This window comes from Macaca nemestrina, chromosome 3 (assembly GCF_043159975.1).
Source record: "Macaca nemestrina isolate mMacNem1 chromosome 3, mMacNem.hap1, whole genome shotgun sequence".
Classification (NCBI taxonomy): Eukaryota; Metazoa; Chordata; class Mammalia; order Primates; family Cercopithecidae; genus Macaca; species Macaca nemestrina.
Window position 1 is genome coordinate 20,123,311 of NC_092127.1, and position 15,535 is coordinate 20,138,845.

The 15,535-nt window shown below is 37.0% G+C and overlaps 1 protein-coding gene across 8 annotated transcripts in view; it reads right to left on the reverse strand.

Moving 5' to 3' along the window:
• The window catches only part of LOC105466695 (chloride voltage-gated channel 3), a 109,453-nt gene that overhangs the window by 39,258 nt on the left and 54,660 nt on the right, over window positions 1–15,535 (reverse strand). For 7 of the 8 annotated variants that reach the window (XM_071092834.1, XM_071092833.1, XM_071092832.1 and 4 more), the window contains one exon: window positions 4,224–4,381. In XM_071092834.1, coding sequence (XP_070948935.1) covers window positions 4,224–4,381 — 158 coding nt within the window. Of the gene's footprint in view, window positions 1–4,223; window positions 4,382–6,097; window positions 6,204–15,535 lie in introns of those variants that run through there. The other variant, XM_071092835.1, reaches the window with a different exon arrangement.

Consider the following 15,535-nt stretch of genomic DNA (forward strand, 5'->3'; position numbering starts at 1 on the left):
GTAGTGTTATACAGGAAAAAAGCAAGATGGCTAAAAGTATGCTAAAAGACAGGAATATAAATATTCATGCTTATATTTTTAAAAATCAGAAGATAAACCATAAAGGTAAAAATGTAAATTATTATAAGGGCAAGAAGACAATAGGTTGGATGGGACAGAGACAGAAACTAGACTTCTTTGAACATACCTGCTTTGTACATTTAACTTTGGAACCATGGAAATACTTCATATATGTATAATAAAACAAAACTAAATCTAAAAAGCAAACCTTAAAAATCGAAATAAAGTTAAATGAATCGAAGGTGCATCTAACTGGTAACACAATGCCACAGAAGAAACTATTCCAAGGGACTTTACAACAAAGTAATTTGTAGATGCAACTGTGGTGGAATAAATAAAGGATAGGCCAGACGCAGTGGCTCATGCCTGTAATCTCTGCACTTTGGAAAGCAAAGGCAGGAGAATGGTTTGAGGCCAGAAGTTTCAGACCAGCCTGGGTAACATAGGAGGACCCAGTCTCTTAAATAAAAAAAAAAAAAAAAAAAAAAAAAAAGGCCAGGCACGGTGGCTCACGCCTGTAATCCCAGCACTTTGGGAGGCCGAGGCGGGTGGATCACGAGGTCAGGAAATTGAGACCATCCTGGCTGACACAGTGAAACCCCGTCTCTACTAAAAACACAAAAAATTAGCCAGGCGTGCCGGCAGGCGCCTGTAGCTCCAGCTACTCGGGAGACTGAGGCAGGAGAAGAATGGTGTGACCCCGGGAGGCGGAGCTTGCAGTGAGCCGAGATCGCGCCACTGCGCTCCAGCCTGGGAGACAGCGAGACTCTGTCTCAAAAAAAAAAAAAAAAAAACTTAGCCAGGCATGGTGGTGTGCACCTGCAGTCCCAGCTACCCGGGAGGCTGGAGGCAGATTACCTAAAATATTTCAGTAGGCATATTGTTGGAGATGGTGTTGGTACTGTTATTCTGACAATGTTGTATGTGTGTATTATGGGGTAAATGAAATGACTATGTTTGTGATGTTCAGATTTTTGGCACGACTTAAAGGAAAAGCAGATTTAAGAACTAGAGGTTTAGCCCCATAGTCATGAATTCAAATTAGAAGAGTCATATACACTTAGGAGGCTAGAAACAATAGCCAACCCAGAAGCAACAAGTATCACCTAATGCCCAGATTGTACCTATATTATATTTTCATTCAATGGAATCAGAGAGCTCCTTGGTGAAATGGCTGATTCCAGGTTTGCTGCAGGAAATGTCTATGATGAATCAGGATTAGGATTAGGATTATCTAAGGACATGACAAAGGACACAGATAGTAAACTAAATAAGCTCCCACTAATCTAAAATGGAATAACATGAACATCAATAAGAATAATAACAGTGATGATTAAAACACAAATATGCTTAAAACCATGAGTCCATGAAGACACAGAAACAAACAACAACCAAACAAGCAAAAAATATCATTGGTCAACTTTGAGGATGCTAAGGAACCTAGTATTTCAAGGTATCTCCCTTTCCTGTACCATCTTTACTTCAGGGAATCCAAATGGTTGATGTGGGGTAAACTCTCTATAGAAATATGCAAGCTAATAAATAAAAAAGGAACAACAATTAAACTGCAACCATTTTGTAAAATACTGAAATAGTAATATTTGAAATTACAGAATGTCAATTTGCTTGGAAATCATCTGGGGTAAGAAGGCTACAAGTATAACAAAAAAGTTCACAGAAAAAAAGAATTAGATTGGGTATATGGCCTGACATAGAAAGACTTTAAAATTTAATGTAGGCTGGGAGCAGTGGCTCCCACCTGTAATCCCAACATTTTGGGAGGCCGAGACAGGTGGATCACTTGAGGCCAGGACTTTGAGACCAGCCTGGCCAACATGGCGAAACCCCATCTCTACTAAAACTACAAAAATTAGCCAGCGTGGTAGCGCACACCTGTAATCCCAGCGACTTGGGAGGCTGAAGCACGAGAATTGCTTGAGCCTGGAGGGCGGAGGTTGCAGAGAGTCGAGATCGCACCACTGCACTTCAGTCTAGGCAACACAGCAAGACTCTGCTCAAAATAATGATAATAATTTTTAAGAACAATAGTAAGTATATAAATGTGTGGAATTTTCCAGCTTTAAAAAACTTCATTTATACAATAAGCATGGATCAAAATATTGAAAAATATTTGATTGGTCTAGGAAGAGAGGTGATTGATAAAATTAGCTAGGACACATACTGGCTGCTTCATATATTGCTATACCATTTGCAATGTTTTCAAGGACTGTACACTAACCATCTACACACTCAGAGAAAAAAGTGGTTTTTGTTTGTTTTGGAAGGTGACAGGGTCTTGCTCTATCACCCAGGTTGGAGGGCAGTGGTGCAATCATAATTCACTGTAACTTAGAACTCCCAGGCTCAAGGGATCCTCCCACCTCAGCTTTCCGAGTAGTTAGGACTACAGGCGCAAGACACTACACCCAGTTAATTTTTGCTTTGTTGTGTAGAGATAGAGTCTCCATACATGTCCAGGCTGGTCTCAAACTCCTGAGATCCAGCGATCCTCTGCCTCAACCTTCCAAAGCACTGGGATTATAGGCATGAGCCACTATGACCAGACTGTTTTGGTTTCCTTTGATCTCAGTTTTCTCTAAAATTTTATGAACATAGTGTCACAGATACTATGTTATATACTATGTTATTATTTTTTTTTTTTAAATTCTCAGTTTTAGTGTCTAATAAGGTAAATATCTATTGACAAAAACCACGTAAACGAAGGCTCCTTGGGGCTCTTCAATATTTTTTAAGAATTTAAAGGGGATCTGAGACCAAAACATTTAAGAATCATTAGATTAAAGCACTGATTTCATGTATTATATTTTATTTTTAGATATGCCCTAAAGGTAAATATCATCTGATGAATCTCAGAAGCTGTTACCTATCATAAACAATATAATTTGAATTTCAGGTTTCACACACATATACATTAATATGGAAGCTTATAATTTGTGTAAATAGTCATTTTTACTGACAAGTAAATTTCCAACACCAAAATTATATAGGGCCTTTTGAGATTTGGAATTTTATTTTTCAAAAAGATTTTCTACTCTGGGAGGCTGAGGTCAGCCAATCACTTGAGGCCAGGAGTTTGAGACTAGCCTGGCCAAATGGAGAAATTTCATCTCTACTAAAAATACAAAAATTAGCTTGGCATGATGGCACACACCTGTAATTCCAGCTACTCAGGAGGCTGAGTACAAGAATTGCTTGAACCTGGGAGGCAGAGGCTGCAGTGAGCTAAGATTGCACCATTGCAATCCAGCCTGGGCAACAGAACGGGCGATAGTCTCAAAAAAAAAGAAAAAAAAATTTTTTTTCTTTAAAAACGTATTTTGTATAAAAACTAGCCAGGCATGGTGGCACATGTTTGTAGTCCCAGCTACTCAGGAGGCTGAGGCAGGAGAATCGCTTGAATCCAGGAGGCAGAGGTTACAGTGAGCCAAGATCACAGCACTACACTCCAGCCTGGGCAGAAGAGTGAGACTCCGTCTCAAAAATAAATAAATAAATACAAAATAAAAAATGTATTTTGGATTACATTATCAATGTAAGTCATGACCATGAACAAAAAGGATCCATAAATTGTACTTTTATATGTTAAAGCCATTTTTTAAAAAAACAGTAAAACATTACAACATTCAATAAGCTTTATTTGGGATCCAAGTTGAGAAATATCTCAGAATCAAATACTGGGAAAGGAGGTAAAAGAAAACAGCAAAATCCCACAAAACTATCTGCCCCTAGTAGATTTCTTCTTTTTTCATAGGTAAGAGTTATGCAGTGAGTTTCCTTTTTTGCCTTAGCTGGTGGGTTGCTCAAAGGCAAAAATCATGCTGATCTCCATATCTTGAACTTGGCTTGTTCTTCCCCCCAACTCCTGTGCTGTATTTTTCCCTTTCCTTCTTATTTTGTCTTCTTATTGTATTTCCTTGTTTTTTTAGCTACCTGAAATCCTTTCTGGAAAGATACAGGGTATAAGTAAACTAAAAAAATTAAACATAGAAAAAGAAAAAAACAGGTACCACATATGAAATGTAGACATTTACTTATATTAAATGTAAACATATTTTGGCAGCCTGAGATCACTGGCAGAAATACATTATTAAAAGATCTAATTATGCACTATATTTTTAAAAATTTTTACTAAAAACACTTACCCGTCTATGCCTTTCTCTGTCTTTACATTTTTCTCGCACCCAATCAATAGTATGGAAATCATCATATGTACCAACACCTGGAATTGGTTCATCCAAAAGATCCAGTAAATGTGTAGAACTGTTAATGCTGCCTCCATTTGTCATTGTATAATGAGTTCCTACACAAGAAAAAAGGAAAGATGAGTATGTTTTAGAAGACACAATCGTGAGCTAAGTGACCTTCTTAGAAGTTCATTATCAAGTTAGGCAGAAATAATATCACTTGAAATCATTTCAATTAGAGAAAAATGTTAAGAAAAATTATCCAAAACTTGGAAATAAGGCCAAAATATTATGGCATGTCCTTTTAAAGCTAAATCTGAGTGCCAACAATTAGCCTGCATCATAGTCACCTGATGCTCTGGAGAATTTTGAAGACTATTCTGATTAGGGAATAGACTCTGTAAAATTAGAAAATGACTTGTAAAAGATAAATTGAAAATAGTAATTTTTATCTGGTAAAATGCAAATGAATTCTGTCCAGTAGAAAAAATAACCCTTAGAGTGGTGGTTTTTGTTTTTGCCCTATAAGAATTTGCTTTCTTTCACTGATGATATACACTTCATCTCACACATCCTCCTCTCAGTCAGCCTTGTCATCAGGCAGGTTCCCTCATTAGAGTCAAATAAATCTGACACATGTTCATCATATATCTTATATGAGTATCACAGACTTGAGAAATGTATCAGGAAGGACATTAAAAGATAGCTCAAGAAAAAGAAATACAAGTGGCTTTTAAATATGAAAACAAGCTCAATCTAACACATAAAAAGAAACACAAATCAAATCCACAATATCATTTCCCTCTATCAGATTAGTAAAGATGAAGTGTGTGAATGCACTAAGTCAGCAAAGCTTTGGAGAAAGAAGTCCTATCACAAAATTAGTAGTTTAAGTATGAAATGGAATAATCCCTTTGGGAAGGTGAAAGCTAACAAAATTTAATATACACAGATGCTCTTCAATCTAGCAAGCTCACTTCTAGGTTTTTTTTTCTTGCAGCTACACTTGCATAAATCCTTGAATAAACCCATAAATTATGCACAATGTGGGCAGAACATCTTACTATGTGCTACAGAAAGAAAACAAAAACATATTAATGCCAAAGTGCTTATAATCTAAAACGGGTTGGCAAAGAGCCAGAGAGTAAATATTTTAGGCTTTGGATGCCACACAGTTGCAACAACTCAATTCTGCCATAGTAGCACAAAAGAAATCATAGACAATATGTTCATGAATGAGTCTGAATGTGTTCCAATAAAACTTTATTTACAAAACAGGTGAAGGACAGGATTTGGCACATGGCTCATAGTTGCCAATCCCTGATCTAAAGTCTGTACGGCAGACTTTACAACTGAAGACTTCTATTAAGAATTTTTTTATATAAATAGCACTTTACAGTGTAGCAGATACAAAGATAATTAAAAAAAAAAAAACTACCCCTGACTTCCAGATGCAATATATTTTTATAATGTAACAAACTACATTTCAAAATAAGTTCAAATACTGAAGTTCCAAAGTTGCAATATTCTTTGACTACAATTCTAGTCATGTTACTTATATTTAATTTGTTAAAAAGAAAGAAATCTTGGGACTGTAACACCTGGAACTAGGTGGATTAATCTAAGAAAACTTCCTAAAAAATATGAATTTTAAATTGTAATTTGAAATAAATTAGGCTATGGTTTCACAATGAGAATTATAGTTATACATTCCATGTTAGATACACTTAACACCTACTTCTGAAGGAAGAAACATATATGAGTATAGTCTGTAAAAGACAATTTATATTACTGTTAGAAAAAGAGTTTAGGCCAGGCGCAGAGGCTCACACCTGTAATTCCACCATTTTGGGAGGCTGAGACGGGTGGATTGTTTGAGTTCAGGAATTTGAGACCAGCTTGGGCAACATGGCAAAACCTCATCTCTACTAAAAATACAAAAAAAAAAAAAAAAAAAAAGCTGGGCACGGTGATATGTGCCTGCAGTCCCAGCTACTCAGTAGGCTAAGTTGGGAGAATTGCTCGAGCCCACGTTGGTTGTCGCGCCACTGCATTTCAGCTGGGCCACAGAGCAGGATGCTGTCTCAAAAAAAAAGGAAAAGAAAAGAAAAAGAATTTAGAGTGTAAAAAACAGGCTGGGTAAGAAATATGATAATCCAAGTGAAAATTATTAGACTTGACAGTGGAAGTAAAGAGATACAAGCATTTTGGGAAGCAATTTGGAAATACCTATCAAAATATAAGGGTTCTACTTCTAGGAATTAATTCTACAAGTGCACAAAGGCTTAAATGTTTAATTGAACCATTATTTGTAATACTGAAAAATTCAAACCAATGGAAATGTCTCATCTATTGGTAATGAATGAAATCATGTAATTTATATATAATGCAGCAGTTAAAAAGAATAAGGTTGATCAATATATACTGGTATAAAAAACTGGCTACAATATATGGCAGCTTTTAAAAAGGACGAGGTGTAGATCAGCATTTTTAATATGCAAATTACTGTGTAAAATTTATACAGTAATACACAGAATACAGAGAAAACAGTTTGACCAAACATGAGACAACATATTAATAAAGGTTATCTCTGGGGATTAGAACTGTCAAAAGCAGAAAGTGAGCTTTCATTTTCTACTTTGTACTTAGAGGTATACATATATGTATAAGCACACACAGTATTTTCATAGAACCATGGAGACAGCTATGAAAATAGAGAAATTCTAATGAATCCAATCATCAATTAAGTAAATAGAGCAATGAATTGTTACCAAAAGGCCCAGATTCTAGTCCTGGACAGCTGAGTAACTTTAGACAAGTCACCTTTAAATACTAAGTATCTATCAGCATCCTTGACAACTATATGATATATGCTACAGTTTATAATAAAGATACATAAACAAAGAAACATTTAAAATTTTTTCAAAGCACTATGAACTTTGAAAACCTCATACATAATTTCAAATAGGTGATTTTAGCATAAGTGATTATAAATTATATCCTCAAATTATTTAGTAACGCAGATTTTAATGCCAAAAATTACCCAGAGTTTATTATTGAAAATGTAACTAATTATTTGATATAGAATATAAGAAGTGGCACTCTATACTAATGTTTAAAAAAACACTGTAAAAATAAAACACAAGATATGTTTATTTTATTATAGGACTTTTAAGGAATGGAGCAAAATTACCAGACTACTCTTGCCATCTTTCTGGTTTAAACAAACTCATTCTTCTGTGTTTACAGATAAATAAACAATTACAGATGTTAAAGCCAGAATCTGAACTTTTCGTAATCACTATAAACATTCTCAGACTAGAGCAAGAGATCATTTGAAATCAATTTGGGGGTGGGATAAGGGAGGAATGCACAAAGAACCACGATGCCAATACTATTAACTAATTTTATTACCGCTGAGATATAAGACAAATAAACTATAGAGTAGGTTTTTTTGATAATTCTAAGAGGCAGTAAGAACAGACATGAATATAGAAGGGGGTAATATTTTAAACAATGTAATAGTACTAATAAATGTTTGTTTGCTTCTACCAGGTCCAACAGGGTTCTCGCTTATCTCCCTATATATTACTTTAAATGCCTGGATTGGAAGCCCGGAGTGGTGGCCCACGCCTGTAATCCCAGCACTTTGGTAGGCTAAGAAGGATGGATAGATTGAGTTCAGGAGTTGGAGACCAGCCTGGGCAACATGGTAAAACACCATCTCTACAATAACTAGCTGGGCATGGTGGTGTGCACCTGTAATCCCAGCTACTCAGGAGGCTGAACTGCGAGGACTGCTGGAGCCTGGGAAGTAGACGCTGAAGTGAGCTGTGATTGCACCAACGCACTCCAGCCTGGGCGACAGAACAAAACTCTGTCTCAAAAAAAAAAAAAAAAGTGTACCTTGGAAAGGTGTAAAACTCCTAAAAGGAGAGTGGCGCACTGATTTGAGTGTTTTAGCAGAAGTACTCCAAAAAATATATATAATAATAATTGATACCATTCTTGGCCAAAGGTTTAAAGGCCCAATCCCTGCATCATGATGCCCATGTTCATTTACATACAACACATACTCAAAAGCTTAAACTTAAAGCTTTAATAAAGCTCTTCCCTGCCCCCTCATCCTAATTTGATGCAGTGACTTCCACTTTGTAAAAGCTACCTGAAAGGCCGCACATTTTCTTGAGAAAAAGCAATTGGAGAATAAATATATAAGGAACACTTATAATATCTTGACATATGTGAGAATCTCTGACTCTGCTTTCCACATAATATTAAAACTGATCATTTAGAAAATGCATTTGCAGGGAAGAATCAAAAGCCACTTATGGCTTTCTGGTAAGATGTACAGTACTTCTGTGGTATTCTGACCAAAAATGCATAAAATGAATCTTACAAGGAAAAACCAGATACACCCAAACTAAGGGAAATTCTGCAAAATATATGGAGTGTACTCTGCAAAAATGTCAAGATTATGAAAGATAAAGAACTGAGGAACTGTTCTAGATTAAAACAACTAAATGTAACATGTGCTTCAGGATTAGCTCCTAGACCAGGAAAAAAACCTTTTTTCTTTTGTACTAAAGGACACAGTGGGGCAACTGGCATACTGGAAAATGGTCTGCAGATCATGTCATACTATGGTATCAGCGTAAATGTTCTGATTTTGAAAAGTGTAGAAGTGTACGGTAGCTATACAGAAGAAAATGCCCTTTCTTGAGGGAATACACACTGAAGTATTTAGGAATAAAAGCATGTTACATCTGCATTTTACTCTTTACATGGCTCAGAAAAAAACATATAGTGCATACATGCCCTGTATCTATATAAAATGCTACTTATTACATATAATGACATATACAGTACTTGGAGAATAGAGACATAATGAACAAATGTGGTAAAATATTAACATTTCAGGAACTGGGGTGACAGGTATATGGGATTCTTTGCACTATTTTTAAACTTCTGTAAGTCTGAAGTCACTTTAAGAAAAAGCCTACCATGAAATATTTTGCAAACTTCGTTTTCCCTCCTACATTGCCCTTCTCTGGGTAGAGCTGAAGAAACATGGACTACTGATCTTATTCTCTTTGTGCAAAAAACAAAAAGTGAAATTTCTATACCACTTAACATGTATCGATAATACATCGCTAGCCCCACTTAAAGAATTTCCAGGCTATTTGCAGCATGAAGATAATAAGCAAACAAAATATACATTTCTCCAACAGACTTATGAATGACGAAGTGGAAAAGTACAGACTGCTGTTCTCACTTTTATGAGGTATAAAAAGGTACAGTAGTGCAATACACATTTACATCAGACATGTGTCTTGCTTTCAGTGACTTTCAAATGATTACTCTGTGGAAACTACTCTTAACATCTTAATTTACAGAACGATTCACCAATTCAAAATCTCTGAAACAGAAAATTTTCAAACATCCAAACATTTATTTTAGTATGTGACATTTCAAATATTTCTCTTATAAAAAATTTCTCTTATATATTTTATAATTTGTTCTGTCAAACATGGAAACCTGAATAGTATAAAGAAGGGGAGGAAAAGGAAAATTTCTATCCTAAACTGGGGAGAAGTCACTGTATTTCTAATGTGAAAAGAAATTTTAAAGGTATTATGTTTTCTAACAATAACACTGGCTTTAAAATAATCCTATTGCACTGTTTCTTTGCATATAATTGTCTGAAACCTAGATTTGTGTAAGATATAACTTACAGCTGGGCGCAGTGGCTCACGCTTGTAATCCCAGCACTTTGGGAGGCCGAGGTGGGTGGATCACAAGGTCAGGAGTTCAAGACCAGCCTGGCCAAGATGGTGAAACCCCGTCTCCACTACAAATACAAAAATGAGCTGGGCGTGGTGGAATGCGCCTGTAATTCCAGCTATTCAGGAGGCTGAGGCAGGAGAATCGCTTCAATCTGGGAGATGAAGGTTGCAGTTAGCCGAGATTGCACCACTGCATTCTAGCCTGGGCAACAGAGCAAGACTCTGTCTCAAAAACAAAACAAAACAAAACAAAACAAAACCAAAAAGATATAACTTATACAGGCTAAAATGAGATAAGTACAAAAAATTATGTATGTTAAAAATGCTATATCCAATTTTACCTCTCAATTTCATCTTACACATGAATAAAGGATGTATCTTTTAGGTACCGTCACAGCATAAAGTTCTCTTCTACATAAAGTACACCTCCTTCTTTTTTCCTAAAATAATATTTCAAAGGCTGGGCATGGTGGCTCACACCTGTAATCCCAGCACTTTGGGAGGCTGAGGCAGGCGGCTCACTTGAGGCCAGGAGTTTGAGACTAATCTGGCTAACATGGTGAAACCATGACTCCATTAAAAACACAAAAATTAGCTGGGTGTGGTGGTGCACGTCTGTAGTCCCAGCTCCTCAGAAGGCCGAGGTGGGAAGACGGCTGGAGCCTTGAAGGCAGATGCTGCAGTGAGCCAAGATCACACCATTGCACTCCAGCCTGGGCAACAGAGTGAAACCCTGCCTCAAAAAAAAAAAAAAAAAAAAATATATATATATATATATATATATATATACACACACACACACACACACACACACACACACAAAATATAAATACATATACGCATACATATAAAAATATATATACAGCCTCAAAAAAATATATACACACACACATAAAAATATATATAAATATATATACACACACATAAAAAAATATATACACACACATATATATAAAATTAGGAAAGTTAATTAGGAAAAATATGGCTTTTGTAAAACTGATATCTGGAGGAAACTCTAGAAGACAAAGAGATCCTTAGGATGAAATAAAGGTAGTAGTGAGACTGCAGCTTCCTTGATTATGCCTTTCTTTCTCTCCTCAGTAAAAGCTCTTCTTACAGTTAGATTTTATTTTATTTTATTTTATTTATATATATTTTTTGAGTTGGAGTCTCGCTCTGTCGCCCAGGCTGGAGTGCAGTGGCGCGATCTCGGCTCACTGCAAGTTCCACGTCCTGGGTTCACGCCATTCTCCTGCCTCAGCCTCCTGAGTAGCTGGGACTACAGGCGCCCACCATCACGCCCGGCTAATTTTTTTAAATTTTTACTAGAGATGGGGTTTCACCGTGTTAGCCAGGATGGTCTTAATCTCCTGACCTCGTGATCTGCCTGCCTCGGCCTCCCAAAGTGCTGGGATTACAGGCGTGAGCCACTGTGCCGGGCCACAGTTAGATGTCACTAACCTAAAATGACAGGATTTGCCTTGGACCTCCCATTTCTCAAAGCATATGCAGTTCTCACTTACCTGTGAAGACCGTAGTGGAGCTGTAGTGGAATACCTCTAGGAAAGACTAAGCAAGTTTCCTTATTCCACGCTATTTTCTTGACCCCTCCACACACCTTCCCCGCACCAATTCAGTCAGAGACATCCATTGCCATAGGAAAAGAAATACACAGCAGAGCATGGAGAACATGATTCAATATTATGGTATCCCAGTTTCAAATGTAGGCTTCTGAAACCCAAAGAGGAGAAAAATTCTTTTTTTTTTTTTTAATTTAAGTTCTGGGATACATGTTCAGAATGTGCAGGTCTGTTACACAGGTACACATGTGCCATGGTGGTTTGCTGCATTTACCAACCCATCACCTAGGTTTTAAACCCCGAATGCATTAGGTATTGTCCTAATGCTCTCTCTCTCCTTGTCCCCCACCCCCCGATAGGCCTCCCTGTGTGATGTTCCCCTCCCAGTGAGAACATGCAGTGCTTGGTTTTCTATTTCTGTGTTAGTTTGCTGAGAACAATGGCTTCCAGCTTTATCCATGTCCCTACAAAGGACATGATCTCATTCTTTTTTATGGCTGCATAGTATTCCACAGTATATATGTGCCACATTTTCTTTATCCAGTCTACCATTGATGGACATTTGGGTTGGTTTGAAATCTTTGCTATTGTAAATAGTGCTATAATAAACATACGTGTGCATGTGTCTATAGCAAAATGATTTATAATCCTTTGGGTACTCAGTAATGGGACTGCTGGGTCAAATGGCATTTCTGGTCCTAGATCCTTGAGGAATTGCCACACTGTCTTCCACAATGGTTGAAATAATTTACACTCCCACCAACAATGTGAAAGCGTTCCTATTTCTCCACAGCCTTACCCACATCTATTGTTTTTTGACTTTTTATAATAATCACCATTCCGACTTGCATGAGATGATATCTCATTGTGGTTTTGATTTTCATTTCTCTAATGATCAGTGATGATGAATACAACTTACAAGGGATGTGAAGGACCTCTTCAAGGAGAACTACAAACCACTGCCCAAGGAAATAAGAAAGGACACAAACAAATGGAAAAACATTCCATGCTCATGGATAGGAAGAATCAATATCATGAAAATGGCCATACTGCCCAAAGTAATTTACAGATTCAATGCTATTTCCATCAAGCTACCATTGACTTTCTTTGCAAAATTAGAAAAACCTACTTTAAATTTCATATGGAACCAAAAAAGAGCCCGTATAACCAATAGAATCCTAAGCAAAATTAACAAAGCTGGAGGCATCATGCTACCTGACTTCAAACTATACTACAAGGCTACAGTAACCAAAACAGCAGAGTACTGGTACCAAAACACATATATAGACCAACAGAACAGAACAAAGACCTCAGAAATAACACCACACATCTACTATCATCTGATCTTCAACAAACTTGACAAAAACAAGCAATGGGAAAGGAATCCCTATTTAATAAATGGTGCTGGGAAAACTGGCTAGCCAAATGCAGAAAATTGGAACTGGACCCCTTCCTTACACCTTATAGAAAAATTAACTCAACATGGATTTAAGGCTTAAATGTAAAACCCAAAAGCATGAAAACCTAGGCAATACCATTCAGGACACAGGCATTGGCAAAGACTTCATGACTAAAACACCAAAAGCAATGGTGACAAAAGCCAAAATTGACAAATGGGATCTAATTAAACTAAAGAGCTTCTGCACAGCAAAAGAAACTATCATCAGAGTGAAAAGGCAACCTACAGAATGGGAGAAAATTTTTGCAATCTATCCATCTGACAAAGGTCTAATATCCAGAATCTACAAGGAACTTAAACAAATGTACAAGAAAGAAATCAAACGACCCCATCAAAATGTGGGCAAAGTATATGAACAGACACTTCTCAAAAGGAGACATTTATGCAGCCAAAAAACATACAAAAAGACTAATTCTTAATAGTCAAAACTTTTGAATTCAAAAGATGGGTCTCTGGGTTTCAAAAAGCTTTAAGTAAACAGGCTTAGGGTTTCTGCAATAAGCCAGATGAAGAACCAACTTTACCTAACTACATGAGGATTGCTGGGGAGGAGAAAAAAGGGAATCAAGTAAACAAGAGAGTTAGAACTGTTAAAGTGGTGACTGGTTTGAGCCTTTTACATTTTCTGTAAGTGAGATATAGGTAAGATCACACTAGCCACACACAAAAGTTGATTTTTTTCGTTCATACCTCCTAAAAATTATTTCACATCATTAAAAGTACACGCATATTTCCAGTGACTTCAGATAACTGTATTTGTCATAACATACTATAATTTATCCACTTTATTTTTTTCCAGATGGGGTCTTGCTCTGCCACCTAGGTTGGAAAGCAGTGGTGGAATCATAGCTCACTACAGCCTCAAACCTGGGCGCAAGCAATCATCCTGCCTCTGCCTCCCACGTAGTTGGGACTGCAGGCAAGCACCACCACACCTGGCTACATACTACAATTTAAACAAATCTTCGTGTTGGTTTAACATTATGAACATTATCCAACACATATGTATCTGCTCAGCCATCCTCTTTTCCAATTAATTTTTATGATTTTAAGTCTTTTCTTATTCTCGACTTTTTCTCAGACCCCACTACCAGATATTCAATACTAATAACCAGGTATATTTCCAAACTTAAAATAATCATATTATCCATTTATTATCCTCACCTTAGGGTTATTATTTATGTAATGGAACCTGATTGTTTTGCCCACTTGGTATCTCCTTCCCCTTCTTTCTATAACAGAACCCAATTATTTTAAGGAAACTTCCGTCCCTCACTGCATGCAGTCCTGGTGAAGGTATGAATCAAGGTACCTTCTCCTCCCCAGCTAAAGAAAACACACAGATCCAAGTTAGATCAATCAAACTGTGGCTCCTAGAAATGTTAATCTTGGCACAGTGGTGATCAGAACCAATTCATTTTAATAGCTGAACCTTCAAGAGGACATAGGATAATTCCATAGTTCCTGTTACCTAAATATCCAGCTCTTGGATGATAAGAAAGTATGACCTGAAAGTTAGTAGCTTCCAAGTTTACGACAAAAAAATAAAATAAAAAACTTTTTTGGAGGGCTGACTACCAGATGCCAGTGACTACTGTTCTACTACCCAACTCCACTATCTCCTGGCTGAAAAACAGTAACAAAAAAGACTGGAAAAAAGATCACTTTTCTTCCAGGTGGCCTAGTAGAGAAATTCCATGACTTTACCGCACTTTGAGGTCAGAAAGACCTAGAGTCAAATTCCAGCTCTGCCTCCCATTAGTTCTGTGATCTAGCACAAGTTACTTATTAACCTCTTTGAGTACCTTGGTTTTGTTACCCACTTCTACTAGAGTATGATATGTGGACTGGAGATACATTACGTAAAACATTTAATACTACACTTGACAAATAGTAGAAAAACAATAAACACAAGCCATTATTTCTGCTGAAATATTTGAGTATTTAAAATTTCATCAGAAAAGCCAGGTGCAGTGGTACACACCCGTAGTCCCAGCTAATCAGGATGCTGTGGCAAGAGGCTGTGTTGTTTGAGTCCAGGAGTTCAAGGCAGCCTGGGAAACATAGTGAGATCTCATATCTATTTAAACAACAAACCAAAACCAACCCCTGCACACACACACTTCAGCATGTTGCATTATATTACTCATATGACTAAGTTATAATACTGCTTAACCAAAAGACTAACAATATGACAAAGAAAGCCAAAAAAAGCAAAACAAAACAAAAATCTGGCTGGGCGCAGTGGCTCACGCCTGTAATCTCAGAACTTTGGGAGGCTGAGGCGGGTGGATCACGAGGTCAGGAGTTCAAGAGCAGCCTGGCCAATATGGTAAAACCCCATCTCTACTAAAAATACAAAAATTAGCCGGGCATAGTGGCATACACCTGTAGTCCCAGCTACTTGGGAGGCTGAGAAAGGAGAATCACTTGAACCCGGGAGGT